The following is a 25,763-nucleotide window of genomic DNA, read 5'->3' on the forward strand; positions in this document are numbered from 1 at the left end:
CAACAAGAGACACTTCTCATCAGAGGCTGCAAGTCCAAGATCAAGGTGCCAGCCAATTTGGTTCTTGGTGAGGGCTCGCTTTCTGGCTTGCAGAAGGCCCTCTTCTCCTTTGTCCTCCTGGGAGAAAAAAGGGAGAGGGGAGAGGGGGAAAAGAGAAGAGGAGGAGGAGGAGAGAGAGAAAGAGCTCCAGCTAGGCAAGCACCCTGATCTCTCTTCCCCTTTTTTAAAAAAAGTATTTATTTACTTATTTGAGAGAGAGAAAGAGCACGCCCTTGAGCAGGAGACGGTGAAGGGGAAGAGAGAGAATCGCCAAGCAGATTCCCCACCTGCAAGGCTTGATCCCAGGACCCCAAGATCATGACCTGAGCTGAGACCAAGAGCTGGCCGCCCAACCAACTGAGCCACCCAGACACCCCTGTCATCATCTTCCTATAGGGACACTCATCCCATCATGGGGACCTGGCCCTCATGACCTCATCTGACCTCTAACAGCCTCCTAAAGGCCCCACCTCCTGATAATATGGACTCCTAATGTGCTTCCAGGCTTCCACATACGGATTTGGAAGGGGCACATTCATTCCACAAGGGGCTCACACAGTAATCCGATCCAATGACAATATTGAGCAGGGACAGCAGGAATGGAGACCAGGTGACAGATTCAAAAGACATTCTGCAGAGAGCGCTGGCAAGACTGAATGGCAGGCTTCAGGGAGAGAGGCACTGATCCCACTCCAGCATGGAGAGGAGGAGGAAAGTGAAATATGCATGAGGAAAGGAGACATGGAGAGAGGAGGTGGAGAATTCTGGTTCCTTATGACAAGTCACCCAAGGAAAAAGTCCTCCAGCATTGGTGAGGCAGGCTTGGCAATAGGGGAGAGCTCAGAGCTGAGGGTTTGGATATACTCCGTGTGCCCCACCAGATGGGAGAGCCCACACCTGGGTAAGGAGATGAGGACATGGATCTGGCACTGGCCACTCTCCCTGCTGCCCACCTGCAGTGAGAATACTCAGCTATTGACCTGCCTAGAGGAAAAGCAGGCTACCATCTCTGTAGAGTGACTGGAGCCATGCCTGTGCCCAGCACCCATCCTGCAGACCCCAGCCAGGAGCCTCATTCATGCTGCAACCCACCAAAAATGTGCATCTGCTCCATACAGGGTGTAAGCTCCCAAGGGGACACAGGCAAGGGTGCCTGGAGCAGACTGGCACATGATTGGCAAAGGTCTGGGTATAGGGTGCCACACCCATACACCTCTACCTACAAAGGGAAGGAGTAGTTGATGGAGGTCAGGGCCTCGTGATGGCCCTGGAGAGAAGAGAAACATTCCTGAGGATCCTGCTGCCTGGTCACCATGATGCTGGCAGTATTCCTTACCCTCCACTGCCTGACATTCCCATCTACCTGTCCCTAAGGACAGTTCTCAAAGGACGACCTGCATCAGAGTCATCTGAGGGGTGCTTCTTTTCCTGAGCATCTCCAAGGCCAGGAGTCTCTGGATGCTAATTCCCAGGGTCCGGCTTTAGTAAATAGGTTACAGGTGATCAGGTACAGGTGACCCCCTGCACACTGACTTGTGAAGCTCGCTCCTTTAGAGAAGAACTTGATGTGATGTCTATTAAACTCTACCCTAGTCCATGCCTTTAAATGCCACCTGGATGCTGATGACTGTCCCTTTACTGTCCCTCTGCTTCCACACCTGCTGCCTTAGTCTAGTAAGGTATGATTCATATAGTATGCTTAGTCTAGTACAGCAGCCAGTGTGATCTTTATAAAATACAATTCAGGTCATGTTATTCCCTAGCTGAAAGCCCTCTCCTTTGTTTCTGGTCCAAATGAGAGGCAGAGTCCCAAGGAGTTAGTATCTGCCCACCCCCCACACACCACCTCCTGTACTCTCCCCTCTGCCCACCCTGCTTCAAGCTCATTGCCACCTCAGGTCATTTATTCAAGTGTCTTCTCAAACGCAAGCTCCTTGGGGAGGTCTCTAATGACCACCCTATCCAAGTATCCTCCCTGTCTCCACTGCACTCCTATCCCCAGCTTTTTTCCATCAGAGCACTTATTACCTGAAGTTTTAGGACCTCTTTGTGTTTATTTGCTCATAGCCTCTCTCTCCCAATAAAGCAGATCTTTCTATGAAGGCAGAGACTTTCTCTCTTTTGCTCAGTCCTCCAGTCCCACAACCAAGAGCCTAGTAGATGGTTTGTATTTGCTGAATGAAAGAGCAAGTAAAGGGGCATCTGGGTGGCTCAGTGGGTTAAAGCCTCTGCCTTCGGCTCAGGTCATGATCCCAGGGTCCTGGATCGAGCCCGATGCGGGGCCCCGCATCGGGCTCTCTGCTCAGCAGGGAGCCTGCTTCTGCCTCTTTCTCTCTGCCTGCCTCTCTGCCTACTTGTGATCTCTGTCAAATAAATAAATAAAATCTTTAAAAAAAAAAAAAAGAAAGAAAGAAAGAGCAAGTAAATAAAGGAATAAGGGTAAGCTTACAAAGGTGTAAGCGCAGTCTTAGCCTAGATTGCCCCCCCCCAGAAGCAAGAACACAATTCAAGGAGTTGTGGGCAGGTGGTTTATTTGGAAGGTGATCCCAGGGAACAAGAGTGAGAAACCAGGAGAAGAAAAAACCCAAGCAGGAATATGTTATCAAGCTGGTCCTGCTGGGAGCAACTGGGCCTTGATCCCTGGAGCAGGTAGAGGCCTCTTCCAACGGTCCCTGAGCATTGACAAGAGAAGTCCTGATCCAGCAGCTTCTGAGCGGGCTGAGGCTTCCCCCAGAGGTGTTAACACTCTCAGACTACTGGTACAAGGGGCTGAACGGGTCCCCCCAGAACACAAGGAGCCAGGGCGGTTAGCAAGTGATGTGCAGTGAGCACTGGAGAGGAGATTTGTCAGTACGAAGTGGGAGCCCATTCGGAACTGTCTGGAATCAGGGGTGGAGCCAAGGATGAGAGACAGGGCACTGGGGCACCTGCTGTTCATGCTATGAGGGAGATGTTCCCAGGGGTCATGGGGGCATAGGACCCACCCAGGGGGTTCAACACACACTTTTTGGACTGAATTGAAAGGAATGAAGTGAGATTTATTTAATTATGCTAAGTGAGGTTCAGAAACTCTCCCCAAACTTGAGAGATTATAAGATCTGAGCCCACCATTCAAACCCAGGGCGACAGGAGGACCCAGGCAGTCTAGCAGGCCTGAGTGGCAGGATGCACTGATGGCCACAGGACCCTCACATGATGGAAGCATGCACCAGACACCCAGACTAATGGATGAATCCAGAGATAGGCTTCCATGGCAAGGCTGTTGGTCTGGAGATGCCCCACGGACAAAGAGGAAGAGGCAACAGACCCATGCAGTGGAAAGAACACTGGGCTGGCCCGGAACTCGGGAAATGGAGAAATCATCAGACCCAGGAAGAGGCTGGGCCGGTCAGGAAGGGCTGTGCTCCAGGAAGGGCTGCTGCTCCTCTCAGCTCAGCTCACTCAGTCATGTCCTGTCAACTCTGGGCCTCCGTCTTCCCAGCCATCTGCAGAGAGCACTCTTCGGTCTGACCTCTCCCTTGAATGCCCTGGGCATCCTGCTGTCGCTGAACATACCACTGAATGTGCATTTGTTCCACTGTGAGCTCTAGAGAACAGAAACTTCTCTGACTGACCTCTGTATCCCGGTGTCCTTCACACCCAACTGAAGCCTAACATACAGGAAAGTGCTCGGTAAATGTGATGAAGAATGAACGCATGAACGAATGGATTCTTTGTAAAAAAAAAACCTATGAAAGGGGTTGAGGAAGTAGGATATCCAAGCATGACCATGGCAAGGCTGGCAATGGTAGCTTGAAGCTGGATTCTTCCTTGGGAGACATTAGACTGAGCCCAAAAGAAAGCAGGCTGAATGTAAATTTGACTGAAATTTTATTTTCAGGTCTGTCGTCTTCTTAGCTTAGTCATATTATACCATGATCATTCCTTTCCCTGTGATATTTACCCTCCAGCTCCTAAATATTGTAGGGACCCAGGGCTAGAGACCAAACAGGAAGTCTAGAGCAGCGAATGTGGTCAGGAGAGAAGGCAAAGGACCGTGAAAATATTCAGTACACGGTCATTCACTCCTTTAGCAAACATTCATTCAGCATCTGCCATGGGCAGGCCCTCTGAGGATATAGCAGGCAACAGTACAGATCCTTCTCCATGGGTCAGGACTCTGCAGTGTACACACACGCACACACACATACACAGGTGACTCCACTACCTCCTCCCCTGCCCCCTTCAGCCCTGTGGAACTGAAGTCACCCACGCTCTGCGACAGCATCACAGCTGGAAGGGAACTTGGTGTCCTCAAGTCCGACAGCAGCCTTACCCAAACAAGGCACCTGGCGCCCCTCCCCCGCCCCCCCCCCGCCCCAGCTACCAGGGCTACCACAGAACGTGAGGCTCTGTATATACTCCCCTCATCTCCTTCCTAATGGCTCCCTGCTTATACACGAAAAACCTTATCCTGAGGCTTTGGGGGAGGGGAAGAAAACCCCCATAGCCTTGCAGGTAAAAATCCAGGAGACAGGGACCCCACCAAGGCCATGGTCTCCAGCTCCACCCCACCTGTGGTTTTGTTGGCCTGTTGCTACTCTGGGCAGACAAAACATTTTCACTTCTGGTCTCCAAATGTGAGAATTCACCAGGCCACTGGCTTCCTGTTTTGTACCAGATCTGCTTAAATCTCACTGCTTCTCGACAGCTTTTGATCACTAAGCAATTTTTTAAATATAGTAGTGATACGCCTATGTGCTCCCACTTTGGGGTTCTTAGACTCCTGGGGCAGAAAGAAGGCACTCCAGACGCTGGCCCCTGCATGGCCACTGGCATGAGACAACATCATTACCACAGGGGAGCACAGCCCTTCCTGACCGGCCCAGCCTCTTCCTGGGTCTGACCATTTCTTCAGGGAGCCATTAGACAGAAAAAGTCACTGTGGGGTGCTCTGTGTCCAGATCTGCATCTGATGACGGCTGCAGTGTTGCACATGATTGAGGACAGGCAGAGAAAATCAGAAGCTTTGGTTTTCAGAGCACCTAAGACTAGACCAGGGATAAAGTAAAGCCCAAGCTTCCCTGAAAAGACTGAGAAATATACAACATAATCTCCTGAGTCATTCCTGGCTATGGACAGAACCATATAAGCTACCATAGAGAACTCAGAAAAGGTAGAAGACCTGAATTTTGCCTGCAGAAAATACCCATCAGATAGGAGGGTGCACAGTTAATCTCAAGAAAGACTGGATGCCTCCACAGTGCCTAGCAGTTCCTGGAATATTACAGAAGCTGCATGAACAAATGAATACAAGGGAATACTCAATAATTCAGTTACAGAAGCCAGAGAGTATTTGTAATTAAAAGTGAGAAGACAGTCTGTCTGTCAGGTGGGCTGGAGGGCTCAGTCTGTCAGGTGTCTGCCTTCAGCAGGTCATGGTCTTGGGATCCTAAGACTGAGCCCCACATTGGGCTCCTTGCTTAGCCAGGAGTCTACTTCTCCCTCTCCCTCTGCCCCTCCTCCTGCTTGTGCTCTGCCTCCCTCTCTCTCTCAAATAAACCAATAAAATCTTCAAAAAAAAAAAAAAAAGTGAGAAGACAAGATCCACCAGTCTTAAGGAAGTCACCCTGGGGAAGTGAAAATTGAGCTGGCATAAAGAAGGGGCAGAATTTGACGATTTGATGGCCAAAGGGGTATTAAAAAAATAATAAAAGGAAGAATAAGAAATGGAGCAGCAAGAAGCCCAGAGCTGAGGACAGGGCTGTTCTCACCACACCAGAGGACCCGGAAAAGAGATTAGAGGCCAGCAGGAGGGGCCTGCGTCCTTGGGGGCCAGGAAGCTCAGGGAAGCTGCGAACTTGGACAGAGGCTATAAGGGGCTGACATTTTAAAGAAAACCCATTCTTGCCTGGCCTTCAGCACATCATTTCACTGGCCCCTGATCCTCTGTCTCCTCCCTGTGAGAATGAAGGGAGCCTGCAGACAGAGCCCCTGCCCTGCACTCTAGTATGTGTTCAGCAAACATCAGTTTGCTGGTAAAGAAGGGTTTGGTTGGGAACGGTCTGGTCTTAGATGCTGGTTGGATTTATCCAAAGTCAAAGAAAGGCTAAGGAATAATTTGGATCCTAGACCATCAGAATCTAAATGAACTATACTTGTCACCTGTCACCTCCTAAGCGAGAAAGTATCACTATACTTTGTACTTGTATCTTTTGTTCAGTGAACACCTACTATATGCCAGGTCCTATGCTAGACACTGAGAATACAGAGATCTAAAAAATGGTACAGGGGTGCCTGGGGGGGCTCAGCTGGTTAAGCATCTGCCTGCAGCTCAGGACATGATCTCAGGGTCCTGGGATCAAATCCCGTGTTGGGCTTCCTGATCAGAGGGGAGTCTGCTTTTCCCTCTCCCTCTGCCCCTCACCCTGACTTTGTTTCTCTCTCACTCTCTTTCTCTCCCTCTCTCAAATAAATAAAGTCTTTTAAAAAAAAAAAAAGCACAGAAACAGATAAGGTCCTTTTTCTCCTTCAGGTAAAGAGAGGAGCCTTGGACAGGTAATCTGATCCCTCGATATCCAGATGCTAAAATATATGCCCATGGTGGTGAATGACTAGCCCATGGCCCCAGAGCACAGCATGGCAAGTCCAGACCAGACTGTATTTCCAGGGTTCCATCCTCATCCCACTAAGCCTGTGGTCAGGGTGCATCTGTGAGGCCTCACTCTCTCCTCAGGCCTCAATGCTGTCGGTGGCTGTGCAGCCTTAGGCAAAGCATGCTACCTCTCTGAGCCTCTTTCTCACCAGATGCAATATGCAGCCGGCGACGGTGCCCACGTCACAAGTTTGCCACAAGGTTCAAGCCGCAGTAACGCACACGAAAGCAATTTGCTCTCTGTGGACTGTGTGTTGTGCAAGCAGCTCCTGCTCCTTCTCAGGTCACCAGGGCATCTTTCTCCAGAACCAGGCGGCCTTCCATCACCACAGTGAGGATTCTGCTCCACTCAGCAGGCCTTTACTGAGTACCTCCTACAGGCCCTCCTTTTAACGGTTACTGAAGACTATGGGCCATAACCCTGCCCACAGAGGGCTCCCCCTGGCAGGGGGGGACAGCACAAATGGGAGAATCATGGCCACTTGCCATCAGGATCAAATGAGTGGTAACGAGTCTGGAGTCCTGGGGAAAGCCACAGGGAAGAGGACACTTGAGCCAACCATGAAGATGAGCTGTGGCTCGGGAGGGGTCAGCAGGGAGGGAGGTGGCATTCTGGGAAGCCCTGGCAAAGACACTAAAGAGGAACAGGGTAGCACAGGGACTGGGAGTGGGCAGCCCGGAGAAGTGCTGGCTCTCCAGACGGCCTCCTGGCTCTTGGGGCCAGGGCAAAGAAGAACAGCTAAGAGGGGAGGGTGGGTTTAGGGAATGTGTTGGCATGGCCATGGGTCCTACTACCAAGCCCAACCAGACCCGCAGCCAGATCTCCAGCCACCTGTTCCCTAATCATCTCTGAAGCTCTCAATGAAAACATGTTGTATCCTTGGGAAAGGCCTGGGGTGAAGGGCAATGGTATGTTCACCAGCAGGACTGAGTGCGGAAGTCAGGAAAACAAGAAGGAGGTGCAGGGGACAGGGAACACGTCAGAGGACCCTGAAAGAGGAAGTAGCCCAGTCTCGGTTCCGCTCCCAAGGATGGGAAATACCCTCCATTCTCCCAGCCCTCAGCAGCTGTCCCTGTGTCCCTACCTGAAGCCACCAAACCTGGGACGGGACCATCTGGGCCCTGGGCCCCATCCTTTCAAGTTTCCCCAAGGTCTCAGAGTCCTGAGCATACTCAGGGAGCCGAGTAGCCCCCTATGGGCTGCAGCCCCAGGATCCACACTGAAAGGGGCATCATGGAGAGTTTCGCTGAGCCTGGACATCCCATGGGTTAAGGAATGGGGCCCAGCCCTCAGCACTGAAATCCAAAGAAGGATGTCAAAGTCACCCCATCCCCCCTCCTCGCTGCTTTCCCAATAAAGCCTTCAAGAGAGAGTGGGATCCGAAGCTACGGGGGGCTCTGCCCCACACTCACCAACTCAGGGATAGAAATACTGGGGCCCAGATGAAAATCTCCAAATTTAGAGATTCGGTTTATTAAGTCAGAGCCTGGCTAAGTCAGATGCTGGGAGAATGGCCCCCCAGATCCTGGCAGGAAGTGAGGGGGTAGGGGCTGGTAAGGCCCCTCTCCTTCCTCCCTTCCTCCCTCCCTTCCCCCTACCCTTTCCTTTCTTCACAACTGGCTAGAACCCAAAGCAAGAAAGAAACCAGGCTCTGGGGAAGTGAGGATAGGAAGACAAATACTAAGACTTCTGTCCTCCCCACCCATCACTGTCCTCGGCTCCTGCATCTTCTTAGCCTTGGTGCTGGGACATGGGCAGGTAGTTCTAACTACAGGTTTCAGCAGGGGCTGGGCCCCTGTCAGGCCCGGCTCCATCCACAGCTGCCCTGAGAGCGCAGTCTCTCTGGATGGAATAACAGTGCATTAAGGGCCTACTAAGACAACATCTGGGTGTGGATACCACAGCAAGGCAGACCAGAGGAAAAAAACGATGACTCACAAGGCAAAAAGTGCTGCTGTCCACCAACCTACATGTGGTTCGTGATTTCCCTTGTGCATTACCTAGTGTCTTTTTTTAAGCCTGGCGTGGGTCCCTCCCTGACTCCCACTATTTCTAGTCTGCCCTCCCCATCACAGGGCAAGCCTGGCACAGGAAATGCAGAACACAGGGAGACTGAGCTCTCTGCCCACGACCCCTGCCCACCCATCACGGAAGCCTACAAAATAAGATTGTATTTCTAGACTGTTTTAAGCACTGACCTCCAAATGGTTTGGGAGGCACTGAGGCTGGTCAGCGGCAGGGAAAACAAAGCCAAGTGGTAGACAGAAGTGTGGGGAGGTTGAAAGCACCAGAACAAAGCAACAGAATGGGACAGGGCAGGGCAAAGGCCAAGATCAGTCTTCAGCTCTTAGAGGAAGTTGGCTTCTGGTAGGAAGGTTAAAAACAGCATCTGGAATCACCTCCACTCCCACATGACTTTGCCTATTAAAGATATGACTGGTTTTCCGACCTCTGGAGTCCGCCCTTCGAGGGGAAGTGCCTGGGGATGTCCCGTGGAGAGCTCCCCTGTGGGGCTGCAGGCCTTGCCTACACTGGGCTGAGCTGGGAGGCCTTTGTTCTCCGGGACACCTGGAACCCCTCCCCAGGCTCAGGGTCTCCTGGGAACCAGTCTCTACTCCTGGGCAAATGCCTATCTTTTTGTTTGTAGGAGAAAGCCAGTGCTACCCTACCAGACTCTGTCCAGAGAACCTCCTGGGGGTCCTCCTGCTGCAGGCCTATGGTGCACCTGGAGTGACTCCTCATCATCCACAACAAGACTCCAGAGGTTGAAGGCAGCCCGGGGAGCCCATGAGGGGCAGGTGCCTCCCCAGGAGTCTCCTCCTGCAGACAAAGAAAAAGGAGAACAACTAAGATATGAGGCCTGGAAAGGATTCCTCTAAACCACTGCATCTGGTGAGGCTTCTCTCAGGCCAGAAGAGAAGCTCAGAGAGAAACTGGGGATCCATGAGGGATTCTGGAGGGAGAAAGTGGCTGGGAAAAAGCAGCTGCTATGCAGAGAGGGGATGTGCTTGAAGGCGGGAGGGGTGGAGTAAGGGGAAGGAAGGTGTGACCCAGGGGTCAGCTGGCCATGAAGCAAGGATGGCTCCTGGGCCTTCCATTCAAAAATGACACTCTGGAGTGATGATTCTTGGAGAGAGTGGCCATCTAGAACCTTTGATTCACAGCAAAGGGTTGAGATAGAAGCTTGACTCTAGAAGCTGCTACCTGATTAGAAATCTTTCCCCAGGAAAGAAAGGCAGGACGTGGACTGGGTGCCCAGCTGGAAAGGAGCAGTCTGCTGCCAGCAGGTGGTGAGGACAGCATGACCCTGGGCCTTGGCGCCTGAGATCATCTCCCGTGGACCCACTCCTGAGAAGTGGGGGCGGGGGGGCAGGGAGGAGATGAAGCGAATCATCTCTTGGGTTCCAAACAGTTCCTGGTGTTAGGCTTGGGCGCCTGTGCCATCTGAAGACCTTACCAGGGGATCATATTTACTCGGGAACTCACCACTCACCTCTCCCGGGCTCCAGAGCCTGACACTCCCCCATCAGACTAGCCTGTCGGAGAACTTCATGTAGCCACCATCCGAACTGCTGACATGGCCACTGATGGTGAAAGGTGGACCCACCTCCAGCTCCTTCAGGTTCCTGAGAAAGATGATCCAATCAAGTCTTGGGGGGCTGAGAACCTGGACTCTCCTTGGGAGCCCAACTCCCTAGGCCAGAGCATGGGAAGAACTTCCTGGCCATGGCTCCTCAACCAACCCATCTTCCAGAACAGGAGTTGGCCCACATCTCAGGGCCAGATGAAGAGCAGGCCCACCTGGGGGCAGCGAGCAGATAAGGGGGCTGCAGGAGCATTTTCTGAACCCCACTCCCTAAATCCCTGATGGTCTCCACTTGCTCCTCTCTTCTGACACTACATTGTGCCTGAGATGATATTATTTGTAGTCAAGTCTGTGTCCACCACAGACACTGAAATGCTTAAGGACAGAGACTATGTACATCATACCCCCTAGAAAATAATACCACGATACCTGCAACAATAGATTCTTCTTGAGAAAACTGAGTAGCTGACAAAGGTATGGCTGGTCCCTGTCTGGGGGCAAATGTTAAGAGGATCGCCATCAGCAGGGTTTCCCATAATCCTGGCCATGCTCAAGTTTTTATTCATGGTACTTTCTAAATAGACCCCAGCTCCTTCCTTTACTCTTGTTTGCTTAGAAGCATGGGGAGGAGACAAGGAAGAGAAACAGGGCATTTGGGCTCCATACCTAACCTCACCCAGATCTGCTCTGAATCTACTCACCTGATCTGGTACAAGTTGAAGACAAAATTAGGCCCTAGAAAGACAATCAGAAAAGAGAGGGTTAGTACCTCCAGGGAGACCAGTCCATCACGTTTCTGGGAATATCTGGTGCTCCCTCGCCCGATCTGGGAGGAGCAAGGTGGCTGGGTTGGACCTCAGGATGCTGTGGGAGGGTCCCAAGCTCCTTCATTGGCTTCTGCCTGCCACACGCCCATCTTCCCAGAAAGAACCACCAGCTTTTCGGGGCAGATCCTGTGGCTAGGAATCCCCCCTCCCCCGCCTTTAAGGGATTCTTAAAGGATGATTTGCCCTAATTGCCCTGGGAAAGAGGCAGTCCTAGTGTAGAGCCCAAAAGAAGCAGACCTGGGCTTGAATCTAGACTGTACCACTCTTGAACCCTGTGACTTCAGACTTCTTGCTCCATCTATAAAAAACTAAGAATTCTAACCTTACTTGGAATGTTAAGGAAAATCCTATTAGGCAAAGTACACTGGCACATAGTAGGTGCTCAGCAAACATTCATGGAAGCCATGGAAGTCAGCTGCAGGTCAAGAAATGCCTTCTGCCTCAGGGGATCCCAGCACGCCCTGCCAGCTCTCCCAGGTCCCATGGGAAATGCCGATATGGCTCAGAGCTGGGAGGGCAGGAGCAAATTCAGGGAGACTCCCAGGGAAGTGGAAGCTGAAGCAAGCTTCGGAAAGGGCCCCAAGACCCACAGGCAGGGGGAGGGATGCACAAGGAGCCAGAGTGGGGGTCCCCTGTCCAGCCTGGCCTCGAGGCCCATGCAGGCCTTGGGGATGGACTCTGGTGGGCTCTGAAGGAAGAGAGAGACAGCCTCTGGCTGGGCAGGCAGAGACCTCACTCCCTCAGTCAAGGCCCAGTACCCCACCCTCAACCATTCGAGCGCTCTGCCACCCCCACTCAAGTCTTCAACCACTGCAGCCACCACAGGAAATATTTTTGCATGATACCATGCTGAAGGGTGTGCAGCCCCACCCAGCCGTGCCCACTGCTACAGGAGAGGAGGGGCAGGCCAGGGCTGGGCTGGCGGGGTCCGGCACTCACTCACCCTCCCAGCAGTACCCACGCTGGTACCACTTGGCCAGGCTGTAGCCCAGGATGGACACAAGCAGCAACGAGAGTCCCACGCCGAGGATCAGGCCCAGGGTGCTAATGGAGTCCTCACCTGCAGAAACATGGCCCCCTCTGTCGGCTGCCCAAGTCTCCTTCCTCCCTCCCTACTGCCATCAACATGACGGCTCCCACTAAGATAGCAGCATCAGATACCCAAGTTTTTAGTGTTAGCTTGTTTATCCAAAGTCCCAGTCCTTGACCACAGAGGTAAACTGGAGCTGGGAGGGCCTCCTGAAGCCACAGGCCTTCTGCTTATTGGAAAATGTGCTGCAGTTTGGAGGAAGAGCCTAGAAGGTCTCTCCTCAGCCTTGCTCAGTGGTCAAGGGCAGCCTGGAGGCCCCAAGAAGGGAGACCAGAAGATCCTTAGTATCCTCCTCACAAGCCCGGGGACTAAATGGCAGGGTGTTTACTTGTAAATTCTGTTGCCGCTTATACATATCATTTCTTCCCTTTTTGTGGTATGAGCTCTTAGCTAAATTTATATTTTATTTGTAAAGCCAAACCAAGGTAGAAAGGGAAGGAGGAGGGACGGTGGGGGATCGAGGAAGGGGGAGAGGGAAGGAAAGAAGGGAGGTGAGGGAAGGAGGGAGGCCGGGAGAGGCAAGAGGAGGGGAGGACGAGAGGAGAGGGGAGGGGAGGGAGATTGGACCTCTCCAAGGAGATGAGATGGGCCTGAAGCTGAACCAGCAGCAGAGAGGGAAGCCAGCAGAAAGAGGCTGACAGTGGGGGCACCATGGAGAAACCCACCTGGCAGGCCAGTGAAGGAAGAAGAAAGCCAGCACCACTCCTGCTGGATGAGCACCAGGAGGGTGCAAGAATCAACTGACCCCCAGCTCTGTGGCCCAGGGTCCTGGGGCTCTGGGGTGCTGCCAGGGGGCCAGGAGGCATAGTGGTTAGCCTTCAGCACAGCAGATTTGCTTCCAAAGCCCAGGCCCATCATTTGCAAAATGTGGGACCTGAGCAACTCCCTTTCCCTCACTAGACTTCAATTTGCTTTTATGGAAAATAAGCATGGTAATAAATACACGCAGACTTGCTATGCTGATTAATGGCAGTGCATTGCAGAAACTAAGTGTAGTACATACACTAAGTGTATACAATGTGAACTACAACAGTGTTGCTGTTGTCATTATCAGTATCACACGGTATGACTGTCCTTTTAAAATATTTCACAATCTCCCCTGCCCAAGCCTTTCCCTCCCCCATGCCCCTTGGCCCTTCTTCCCATGAAAGCATCCCAGCAAAGCATGTGAGTGCCAAATGCACAAAGAAAGGGTCTGTCTTCCTACTTTTTGATTTCAAAAGCCCAGACCCTTAGCAAAATAGAAAGTATTCACAACTTAGACAAGAGATGAGCCAAAGCAAGACGGCCTTCCTCGTCTTACTAGGAAAAAGATCTCCAACCTGGGGGAGGAGAGGGAAAACAAGAGATTAAGAGAGAAGTAGGAAAAAAGCATTGAAAACATTGAAAAAATACCAGTGGGTCCCAGAGAGGAAGACCTCATTCTCTGATCCAATGTTGAGCCCTGAGGAGGCAACAGAACTTCCAGGCAGAGCTGTGGGACCAGAGAGCTGGACTGAGCCCCAGAAAGATAAGAGCACAGGAAGGATGGCTGCAGGGAGCACTGTGGCAGATGGAGCCTCAGACTGCCTTGGAGAGCTGCTGTGCCCTCTCATGGCATGCAAGCAACCGAATGATATATAGCCCCAGGAGAAGCAGGGAAGTCACAGAGAGACCCTCTCAACCACAGAGAGTCACACAGCTGGGATCTCGGGACATCTCTGCAGCCCCCTTCCTGGCTGAGGCTCAAAGCCCTCTCCAGATGATGGCCATTGTCATGGGTATCCACATAAGCACATGACATCAGGGACTATGCACCCTTCCCGACTCCTTACATCCCCAAGAGATGGGGGGTGCAGGGATCCCCAAAGTCACTAATGGCATCTTCTCTGTGCCAGGCACTTTTTCTAGACCCTTACCTTATAGCAATAAACAAAATTAAAAAATCCCTGTTCTCGTAGAAATTACATACCAGTGGAGGGAGACAGACAACAAAGAAATAAACTGTATAGCATCCTGGAAGGGGATTCATGGTAGTGAGAAAGAAAGAAAGCAGAGGAAGAGATGAAAAGCTCTGTGAGGACAGGAGTACAGTTTTAAATAAAGCAGTCAGGGACGGGCTCGAGAAGAAGGCGACAGTTGAGGAGAAGGCCCCACAGGAGCTGAAGATATGCCATGCAGGCGGCTACAGCAGAAACACGCTGGGCAGAGGTTCCAGGAGCATTGAGGAGCCCTGTGTGAAGTGGGGGGGGGGGGGGATGAGGGACAGCAGCAAGCGACGGGTAACAGGAACCAGCTATGATAGTGTATAGTGAGTAGAAGGCAGTACGGCAGTTTGGGTTTTCCTCTAACCAAGAAGGGGTCGCGAGAGATTCGGAGCAGAGGAATGACATGATGCCATGTATTAAGAGGACAGTCCACTGGCTATTATGTTAAGAACAGGCAATGGGGAGGGGGATGATGATGATGAAGGGAAACCAGTCAGAGGACCACGGTGAAGCTCCAAGCAAGAGACGCTCACTGAGGAAAGCATCGCAAGAAACAGAGAGGTTGAAGTCCAAGAGACCATCTGTGTGGGTCACAGAAAGTGTGACAAGAACCCAAGAGCTCAAGTCTTCCCCAGTGATGACGGGGGGTGACTCGCGAGTGATGGACAGATGACTCAACAAGGCACGGGAGAAGTATCTGCAGTGCTGGTGGAAGCTGAGGTTTTGAAGGGTTTCATCAAAGAAAGTACCAGAAGGAAAGCACCAGCAGGGAAATCACAGGTCTTCTGGAGATCCAGCTGATGAGGGAAGGAGGTACACCAGCTGTGCTGGCTACCATTTTGTCCTCACCCACAAAATGGTGCCTTCTGGCTGAGGTGGATTTCAGACACACGAATTACTCTATTTCACACCTCTTTATCTTCCTGGGCCACTCTTTAACTAATATCCTTTTTTTTTTAAAGATTTTACTTAGTCCCTTGAGAGAATGTGAGAAAACAAGTGGGGGTGGGGCAGAGGGAGAAGCAGACTCCCTGCTGAGCAGAGAGCCTGATGGGGGTTCCACCCCAGGACCCTGAGATAATGACCTGAGCCGAAGACAGATGCTTAACTGACTGAGCTACCCAGGCACCCCAAGGTTTTATTTATTTGAGAAAAAGAGAGAGAGAGACCGAGAGCAGGGGGAGGGACAGAGGAAGAGGGAGAGCATCTCAAGCAGACTCCGTGCTAACTGAGGAGCCCAACATGGGGCTCCATCCCACAACCCCAAGATCATGACCTCAGCGGAAACTAAGAGTCAGATGCTTAACCACCCAACCGAGCCAACGAGGTGCCCCATCTTTACCTAATATTCTTTACTTAATCTTTACTTAATTCTCCCTTTTGTATACCTTTGCATTTCTTATACTTCACACACACAAGAAGTACACAGATTAACATGATAAATATCCATGTGCCTACCATTAAGCTTCAAAGAATTCAAAAATTCCAATATTACTGCTTATTAACTTCAGAATAGCCTTCTCCTACCTCTCCAAGTAACTGCCCTCTCAAATTTGATGTTTTTTATACCATATATTTTTAAAATTTATATATATAATATATATTTTATATATATTTAATATATAAATAATATATATTTAATATATATTTATATATTTTTATACCATATATATATATAACATACCTATATATATAGGTATTTTTTTATACTATTTCCTTTCTCCTTATTATATGTGTGTGTGTGTATATATATATAATTGTTTTCCTTATTTTTAAACTTTATAAAAAGGATGGTGGGATTACTTCCATTCCAGGCCATGGCAGAATAACAGACCAGATTTACTCTCCCCACCCCCTAGTTAAACACTAGAAAACCAGACAAAATAGGTTTTCTATTTTGTCTGCAAAGGTACAAAGGTGCAGACCTAAAAAGGTCTGCAAGGTGATGATTCCTGAGAGGCAGAAATGAAACACAGGGCATTCTGTGACTGCCCAGCTTACTGCCTGGGGTGGGTTTCCAACCCCCAAGTACAGGGAGGTGGGACCCAAAGAGAAGCCAGCACTCCAGGTTGAGGAGAAAGAGTCTGGCACCCAGGAGACCAACACAGCTCAAATTTATGAGACGAGAACACCAGAGGGGAAGGGTGCATAGGCTGATTTCCAAAATTCTGCAAAACAGTCCCCTGATGTCCCTGGTTGTGGTCTGTCCTTTAAATTTGCTTATGGCATCTTTTTTGAGCAGAATTTAAATGTGTACTTAGTTAAATCCATCCATCCATTTAAAAACTCTTATTTAATAAATCCATCTTGGGGCACCTGGCTAGCTCAGTCAGTTAAGTGTCCAACTCTTCGGCTCAGGTTATGATCTCAGGGTCGTGAGATCCGGTCCTACATCGGGCTCTGTGCTGGGCATGGAGCCTGCTTGGCTTTCTCCCTCTCCTTGTGGCCCTGCCCTACCCCCCACTTGCTCACTCTCTAAAATAAAATAAAATAAAATAAAATAAAAATAAAATCTCTAAAAAAAAATAATAATTCATCCCTACTTCAAGATATACACCTTAGTTTTCTTCTAAAAGTTTTAAAGTTCTGTTTTTCACAGTTAGAACACTCATCTACCTAGAATTCATTTTTTGTATGTGTTCTAAGGTAAGGATCTAATTTTTATATGGAAAGTTATTTTTCCATACTTTGCCCTGTGATTTTCATTGTTGTCACTTTTGTGTAACAAGTTTTCCTTATATGTTTGTTTCTTTTCCTGGGCTCTCTATTGTCTTCTATTGGGCTGAACATTTATCACTTTAACACTCCTACATGATCTTAATTACTATAGTTTCATAATAAAAATTGAATCTTGATCACTGGCAAAATAAATACTGCTCCTAATTCCCCCTCAAAAACATGTAAATTATTATGGATACTTTGCCCTTCCCTGTGAATTTTAGAATCAGCTTTTCAAGATTACTGCAAACCTCTATTAGAGCCTTGATTGGGATTGCCATGGGTTTATAGGTTCTTTTGGGTAAAAATGATGCGGAGTCTTCAAATTTATAAATATGGCATATATTTTCATTTATCTGTGTCATCTTTTATTATTTTTGTAAGATTTTATTTATTGGTCAGGAAAGAGAGAGTGAGCAAGTACAAACAGGGGAAGTTGCAGGCAGAGGGAGAAGCAGGCTCCCTGCTGAGCAGAGAGCCCAATGTAGATCTTGATCCCAGGACCCTGGGATCATGACCTGAGCTGAAGGCAGGCACTTAACCAACTGAGCCACTCAGGCATCCCTGTATCATCTTTAATAAGCTATCATATGTTTTTGCAATTTCCCCTTTAAGGGTTTTCCATACCTTCTTGCTAGATTTATTCTTAGGATCCAAATCACAGCTCCAAAAATGAAAACCACAACATCCAAGAAAAAAATATATTGGGATGGGATTAACAGCAGATTAAATGTTACAGAACAATCAAAGCTGTGCACCTGAAGACAGAGCAACACCAACTTACTCAAAATGAAATACAGAGAGGAAAACAAAACAAAACAAAATGAATGGAAAGAACACCAGTGAAGTGTGGGAAAACTCCAAGCAAATTAGTACATGTGTAACTGGAGTCCTTGAAAGAGAAAAGGACAAGAAATATTTGAAGAAATATTTGGCCAAACATTTTTTAAACTTAAAGAATCCATCAATTATCTACTCAAATAATACCTTTCCTTCCCAGTGAGGAATTCTGGCACCCATGGTTGATAGCAAACCTATTTTCCTTTTCATTACATCAAAAAACCCTGGGCCAGCTATAGGAAGATGACAATTACATTTCCTTTCTACCAAACCTCTGTAAGAATCACTATTTTCAACGACAGTGTATGTATAAGGTGGAAAGTATGCCAGACAAGGGCATGGTGTCTTGTAAGACCTTGGACAGGAGGTGAGTCTCTGTGTTGGTTATAAAGGCAAAACCAAAGATTTAGAACCAGACAAAGCAGATCAATATGTTGGGGTATATTTTCTCGGTAGAAATAAAGAAGCTTGACCCTTCTTCTCTCCTGTGAGATGCTTGTGCTGAGGTGGAGTGATCTTCAAGCACAGCCAGAGACTTCCTCAGAAATCATTTAGGATACCTCTACTATAGGAATGATTCAAGATGAACAGGGAAAACCCTATGATCTTACAAAGGGAAGTAGTATTTCTTTGAACTCTGATACATTGTGCTGAAATGCAGGTTTCATGTAAGTCTCAGTAACTCTGACATTATGATAAACTAATAAACTGAATAAAAACTGTTCCTTCTCCACTAACTCTGAGCTTCAGGAAGGGTCAATAAAACAATGTTATTCCCAAAGATGGTGCTATAGGTGAGAATTCTCTCTGGTTTTTCCAAATAGGCTGTCAGATATGCAAGTCCCAGAAAAAAAAAATCTACCATCACTTTTTTGTTTTTCCTTTTTTGGGCTGCAATATTATTGCCATTCTATATTTTAAGGAAACTATAAATAAGAGCTCATAGAAGCTAAGTAATTGCCCAGTTTGAGGGGCCCTATGCACCCAATTATTTCTGGCTCCAAAGTCCATAACCCTTTCATTATACTTTATTGCTTAAAATGACTTGCTCTGCAAGGCTATTAGACAGAAATTTTTAAAATTTTAGATGACATTTCCAAAACTATGATAACACTTTTCTGAATAGTTTATATGAAGCTTCTTTATGTCAGTAGTTAGGGAACAGTATTAACTCATCACTGAAGCTATCCCTAATTCAATACATTCACTACCACCAACTTAGAAAAGGGCTCACCCTTTCATTACCTACAGCAGGGAGGCGTATAACCACAGGACCCAGAAACAGCTTCAGATCACTAGGATGTTTGTTTAAAATGATGCTATTTAAAATCAGAGTCCTGAGGCACCTGGGTAGCTCAGTCTGTTTAACATCTGACTCTTGATTTTGGCTCAGGTCATGATCTCAGAGTCTTGAGATTCAGCCCTGCATAGGGCTCCATGCTCAGTGTGGAGTCTGCTCAAGGATTCTCTCTCCCTCTGCCACCCCGCCCTGCTCACACTTTTTCTCTCTCAAATAAATAAATAAATCTTAAAAAAAAATTCTGAGTCCTATTTTGTATTACTCATGACTTATTGGATTGAGGGGAACATTTCTCTCAGCCCCCCACTATTATCATTAAGATGCAGATTTGTGTCCAGCTCAGTTGCCATATGGCTAATAAGGAGTCACTATCACTGTGATCTTTTATTAGTCCAGATCCCATAAAGGACCATGGGGCTCTAGGGGGAAGTGAAGCATTCAAGACTACCCTTTACATCTCCTTTCCCAGACTGCTTTACTACTCTTCTCAGTGATGCTGATCGGCCCCAGTTCACCAGTGGGCCAAGTCAGTGAATGTCAGAAGGTCACAGTCATGACTGTTCTACTCCACTTCCTCCTTCCATGTGTCTGAACAGCAAGCAAGCAGTCTACCATCATAAACCCCACACTTATGCTCCTTATGACAGCTCCCTGTCCTTGCAAGCCAGAGCATGGTTAAGATTCAGGATTTAGATTTGGGTAAGGAGGACAGAAAAAAAAATGCCCAAGCATCTTCAGCCATGCTCATTATTCTAGCCAAGTTTTCAAGATAGATGTGTGGGGACTGGAGACACAAAACCTCTGATATAATGTTACTTTATTTACTTTAACATTTGTTTCCTGTTTCTTTATATACATCTCTCCCAGAGATTTTGTGTAATCAATGGTAGGACTTCTGTATTCCTAGATATGGCCAAAAAATCATCAACTCCTTTAAAACCCCTTTGAAAAAGACTGTGCCAACTGGCTTCACAAATAAGCCAATGTTTGTCCTTATAGAAAGTACTGATCTAGGAAACTCAGGTTTTTAGTAAAGAAGGAAACTGGCATAAAGTATATTTGGAAAGATGAAGAAGAAAGAGGAAAAAGTGGAAGAGGAAAAGAAGAATCTGAGAACAAAGGAGAGTGAATGGTAGTTAGGAGATGGGGAAGGAAGGGAAGAATTGAGAGAAGAAATTTGTGAGTATGTGTTTGAGGTGACATCATAATTTCCCTTTCTGAAATTAGGATGCAGGACAATATAGTCAGTTATCATTATGTCAAACAAATAGCATGTCTGGACATAGCCACCCAAATAAATGGCATAGCAACCACACATGCAAAGTTGTATAAGTATATAGATAAAATCAAATGCAAAGAAGGACAGAGACCCCAACCTAGAACAGAACATTACTCAAAAAATAGGAGTAAACACCTCAAAATCATTTGACTCTTTAGAAGCGCTTATTAAAACCATGCATTACAATGAAGATTACAGGGAAACAAAGATTAAAGAAATAAATCAAGGACCACATATTATTATGAAGATATAATATTCAATATAAACAGCAAGAAATAGAACAGATACATTAAAAAGGAAATTATTGACGTAGAGACAAAGCTTAAGAAAAGCATAGAGGGGCGCCTGGGTGGCTCAGTGGTTGAGCCGCTGCCTTCGGCTCAGGTCATGATCTCAGGGTCCTGGGATCGAGTCCCGCATCGGGCTCTCTGCTCAGCAGGGAGCCTGCTTCCTCCTCTCTCTCTCTCTCTCTCTGCCTGCCTCTCTGCCTACTTGTGGTTTCTCTCTGTCAAATAAATAAATAAATAAATCTTTAAAAAAAAAAAAAAAAAAAGAAAAGCATAGAGGATGGGGAAGAAAAACTCAGAAAGCAATTAGAGAAAAAGCTAATAGTTATGGAAGACAAAGATTATACAACTGAAGGAAAACTGGTAACTCTGAGGTTGAAAACCCAATAAATCAAACAGAAAATATTCTCAAAAAATATTTTCCCAAATCATAGGACACAAAAATTCCCAAAACTAGGACACAAGATGGGTTACATGGGTGGCACAGTCAGTTAAGTATCTAACTCTTGGTTTTGGCTCAGGTCATCATCTCAGTGATGTTGGGGCATTGCTGTTCTCAAGCCCTAGTGAGGACAGAGCTACAAACATACACCTCTCCATGTATTTCTATATCTTTTTGTATGTGGAACATCTGAATGCACATCAATAACTCCAATATAACACCAGAAGGTTTATTCCATCATCCAAGAGTGAGAAATCTGGTTTCTGTTAATTGACTAATCCTCTCTATGTATTCACTTCCTATCTCTGCTGCCCAACCCCTGCCCTCCATGCTCTCATCATCCTGCTTGGGATCTGACACCTCCTACTGGGCTGCCCTGTCATGGCTTTTCAACTCACCCTGTGTGGGCTCTGACCCTGTGCCAGGCCACTCTTCCAGGGCATATCTTCTGCACTCTGCATGGGTCTGACTCCCCATGCTGGGCCATCCCCTTCAAGCCCACCATGGATGCCTTCCTCATCCCACTCAGGTCCTGATTCCATGAGGCAGATCACTCCTTCAGGAATACCCTCCTTACCTGGCTTGGGCTCCCTTATCAATGAACACATCTACCACCAAAATCTTGGCTTCTAATTACCATTTTCTACTCTAGGAAACTAGGATTCCTTGGATAAAAGACTGATTCCAGGATTGGCAGGAAAAGCACCGGATGAACTTGTAAATCTTGTCCCCTGCTCCCACCTCAAAAGAGAAGGGTCTAAAGAATAACAGGGGTATGTCAAAAGAACATATAGGGGCAACTGGCTAGTTCAGTTGCTAGAGTGTGAGACTCTTGACCTCAGGGTTGTGAGTACAAACCCATGACAAAAGATATATAAACCAGTTTCTGTTGGAGCCAATTCCATGTTAAAACCTGTTAAACTCCTAGGGCCTCCCTGGGCCTACTTAGCCAGAGTGACTCCATGTTGCCTAGGTAGCCATTTTGTTGTTTAATAAACGCCTCAGCAGTTACTGGTATCGGTTCTGGGTAACCATTGCTAAAATGCACACCTAAATAAGGCCAGACAGGTAGGAGACATCCAATCAGCAAAAGTTACATACGTAGAGGTCTGTGGTTGTGCCCTATAAAAACCAGCCTGTAAGACCAAGGGGAGTCACTCTCTTCAGAGGCGGCCCTGGCTGGTCAGTCTGACTTCTAATGCTTGGCATAGAATAAAGCTTCGCATAACTTTCACTTTGTCTCAATCTCGTCCCTTAGATAACAGACCCCATCTTTTCTATTGGCCGAATCAGGATAGTTTGAGCATCAAGATAAATTATAGCGCTAACACCCCACTGGATAGCAAAGAAACCTAAATCCATACAGATATTAGTTAACTAACTAATGAAAAGTTAAGTGCATAATGGGATATTTACATGGTTTCAAATCCCTTCTCACAAAAATTTATTTTGAGAAAGAGAACTAACTTGACAAAGGGGAACCCCGGCAAACACACTAATCAAGTGATAAAGTGGACATCAGGAGCAATGACCCACACACAAAAGATGTGCCTCCCGACAGGATGCCAGGGAGAAGAACGCGGCTTCATTCCGAGACATTCCTGCCAAAGATGCAGAACTTGAGCCAAATCACGGGGAGACATCATGCAAACCCAAATGGAGGGCATTTTACAAAGAGCTGGCCTTCAATCTTCAAAAGGGTAAAGGTTACAAAAATCAAGGGAAGACTGAGGACATGTTCCAGACCAAAGCCGATTAAAGAGACATGATAACTAACTACAACCTGTGATTCTGAAAAGGGTCTTTCTGCTATAAAAGCCAGTGCTGAACAACTGACAGGACCTGAACAATCTGAAGGAGTGACGTACTGATACTAATTTTCTGATTTCGACCACTGTATCCTAGTATGTAGGGAAGTATCTCTGCAAGGAAACACACTCTGTTGAGTTGTGATGGGGGCATCAGGCTAATAACTTATTCTCAAATCATTCGGGGAAAAAAATTCTGATTTACTTTTTTTTATATATAGTTTCAACTTTTCTATAAACTTTTAATCATTGCAAAATAAAATTTAGTAATTTTTAAAATGCAGCTGGTCTCTGTTAATGGTTTATAAAATCTCCAGAGCATTTTATAAATGAAAAATGCAAAGTTTAAAAGAATATGGTATGACTTATTTCGCTAAGCATGATACGCTCTAGTTCCATCCATGTTGTTGCAAATGGCAAGATTTCATTTCTTTTGATGGCTGCATAGTACTCCATTGTGTATATATACCACATCTTCTTGATCCATTCATCTGTTGATGGACATCTAGGTTCTTTCCATAGTTTGGCTATTGTGGACATTGCTGCTATAAACATTCGGGTGCATGTGTCCCTTTGGATCACTACAGACAACTATCATATGATCTCCCTGATATGAGGAAGTGGTGATGCAACATGGAGGCTTAAGTGGGTAGAAGAAGAATAAATTAAACAAGATGGGATTGGGAGGGAGACAAACCATAAGTGACTCTTAATCTCACAAAACAAACTGAGGGTTGCCGGCGGGAGGGGGTTTGGGAGAAGGGGGTGGGATTATGGACATTGGGGAGGGTATGTGATTTAGTGAGTGCTGTGAAGTGTGTAAACCTGGTGATTCACAGACCTGTACCCCTGGGGATAAAAATATATGTTTATAAAAAAATAAAAAATTAGAAATATTAAAAAAAAAAAAGAATATGGTATGTATGGTATATATATTTACATAGTTTATGCACATATTTGTATAAATGTATTTATATATTTTATGTATATTTTCCAAAAGAGTATATTGTTACATGCATACACTTTGTACAAATACTTATACAAACACATTTATGTATCTTATGTCTATTTTTCAGAAGATTATACATTTTGTTACACATGTATATATAATTTTTCTGGACAGATACAGAAGAGAAATAACACAGTGATCTGCCAGAGCCAGATCTGGGTGGTGGTGGGAAGGTGATTTTATTTTTTATTTAATATCTTCCCTCGTGGTTTCAATTTTATTGTCAGGTACCTATGTTAGTCTAATAAAAAAAAAAAAAACAAGAATTTTATGAAAAGTAAGATTCTGTACCATTTTTGTCTTTCTTATTTTTGTGCATTCAAATAAATGAGTATGTTAAGCATTTGCATCTGTATACATTTAAAAATGTCTATAATCAGGGTAAGAGTTTAACAAGGGTGAGATATCTTCAATTAAGTCAAGTTCTGAACAATTTTGGTAGCAGGGAGACTTTATCTGATGTTTTATTTAATTTTGGCTTTCTAATTTAAATATCTGATGAACTTCTCTTGGTGACCAATTAGCAAGGATTCTGGAACGCGCCAGGCTTCAAGGTAGTAGTAATACCAGGACCATGTTGCTGAGAAAAGCAGCCCCTCACTTATTAATGTAGATGTGTGTTTCTACTACTTTGCTCATCAAAACTTCATCCTGTAGATATGTCTTCAAATCTACCCTCTTGTCTGGTTCTAAGACCTCTGACACGCATTTTACAAACTTAAAGGTTTTAGACATAATAAGTTTAAATAGGGTTTAGATTTTATAAACCCCTGTGTGTTCTCTTCCATATTTGTTTACGTGCTGCCTTATTAGTAGAGTCAAGGGGATTTTCCTATTGTTTTTGTTGTATTTGGCTTCCTGATAATGTCCTTGTAAAATCAAGAAAGTCTATAGCAAGAGAATCTACTCAAACACAGAATGCTTAGAACAGATTTTGGTTTTCAATGATCTCTCGATAAAAGATGAAAGGGAAGCCTCCCTCTCTCAAGGCAACTATAGGTATAGAAGAAGTTTCAAGAAGCACTTCAAATGAAAGTTTACATGAGGTTTCAGAAGACTGTCAGACAGCAAGAAACCACTTACAGAATTCTAGAATCCCTGGGCAATACAAAACAGAGTTTAAGAATTTGAGCACTGGTGCCAAACAGCCATGAATTTGAATTTCTACTTAAAATGTGTCTTTGAGCAAGACACCTAACCTCTCCCAAACTCAGCTATTTATCTATCCAGTTGTCTCCCAAACTCAGCTATTTATCTATCCAATGGAAATAAAAGTACCTACTGCTTCAAACTAATAGATTATTTGAAATAATGTCTTTCTAGCATAGCATTTAATAAGTATTAAAAGTAGCAATATGGTTATTGTTGTTGATGATTGCTTTTTAAAAAGAAGCCATCACAGTCTCAATCTGTGTTAGCAACCTCACAATTCCAAGGATCGGGGACCACAGTGTCAAGGGTAGAAGGAAGAGGGAGATGACTACTTTCTATATGCAATTCTTCACAAGAATTGGAATATGTGTCTGTTAGGCTGCCAGTTGGTAAGACCAGGTTGTAATTATGAATATTAAGTGGTGAGGATTTTTCTCCTGAACTTTTCCTCTGACTCCCTATCAGCTCTAAGTAGAGCCCCAGGACCAAGCTCCTATCCTTGGCCGTCTATGCTCCACGCAGCATTCATTCCCACATTCCCATACACTCGACAGTATTTGTGGAGTTCCTGCTCCGTGCCAGGTCCTGCACTAGAACTGGGCATAAAGTGGTCAAGGCAGACAGGATCCCCGCTCTCATGAGTTCATGCTCTACAGGAAAGAGGTATGTTAAATAATCATCCTAGTAATCAGTTGATCAAAAACACATATTCTAGGAAGTACGGTGTGTCAGAGTGCCTGTAGAACAGGGGAACATGAGCTATTCTGGGAGATTAGAGAAGCCT

The 25,763-nt window shown here is 46.4% G+C and overlaps 1 protein-coding gene across 1 annotated transcript; it reads right to left on the reverse strand.

Moving 5' to 3' along the window:
- Nucleotides 1-9,069: 9,069 nt before the first annotated feature.
- Nucleotides 9,070-12,983, reverse strand: SMIM35 (small integral membrane protein 35). The gene is made up of 5 exons (XM_059170795.1): nt 12,843-12,983; nt 12,031-12,199; nt 10,962-10,995; nt 10,168-10,300; nt 9,070-9,494 (listed from the first exon to the last, which is right to left on the reverse strand). Exons 1-4 carry the CDS (start codon nt 12,981-12,983, stop codon nt 10,201-10,203), a joined length of 444 nt encoding a protein of 147 aa, XP_059026778.1. The 3' UTR covers nt 9,070-9,494; nt 10,168-10,200.
- Between the last annotated feature and the right edge of the window lie 12,780 nt (nt 12,984-25,763).

The sequence above is a fragment of the Mustela lutreola genome, chromosome 1, assembly GCF_030435805.1.
Source record: "Mustela lutreola isolate mMusLut2 chromosome 1, mMusLut2.pri, whole genome shotgun sequence".
Lineage (NCBI taxonomy): Eukaryota > Metazoa > Chordata > Mammalia > Carnivora > Mustelidae > Mustela > Mustela lutreola.

Excerpts from the sequence above, each read along its gene's own strand:
- SMIM35 (XM_059170795.1), bottom strand. The coding sequence starts at position 12,983 with ATGCCTCCTGGCCCCCTGGCAGCACCCCAGAGCCCCAGGACCCTGGGC. Across the intron at positions 12,200-12,842 it reads TTCCTTCACTGGCCTGCCAG|GGAGGGAGGAAGGAGACTTG; the intron begins GTGGGTTTCTCC and ends TGATGGCAGTAG. Across the intron at positions 10,996-12,030 it reads GCGTGGGTACTGCTGGGAGG|GGCCTAATTTTGTCTTCAAC; the intron begins GTGAGTGAGTGC and ends TTGTCTTTCTAG.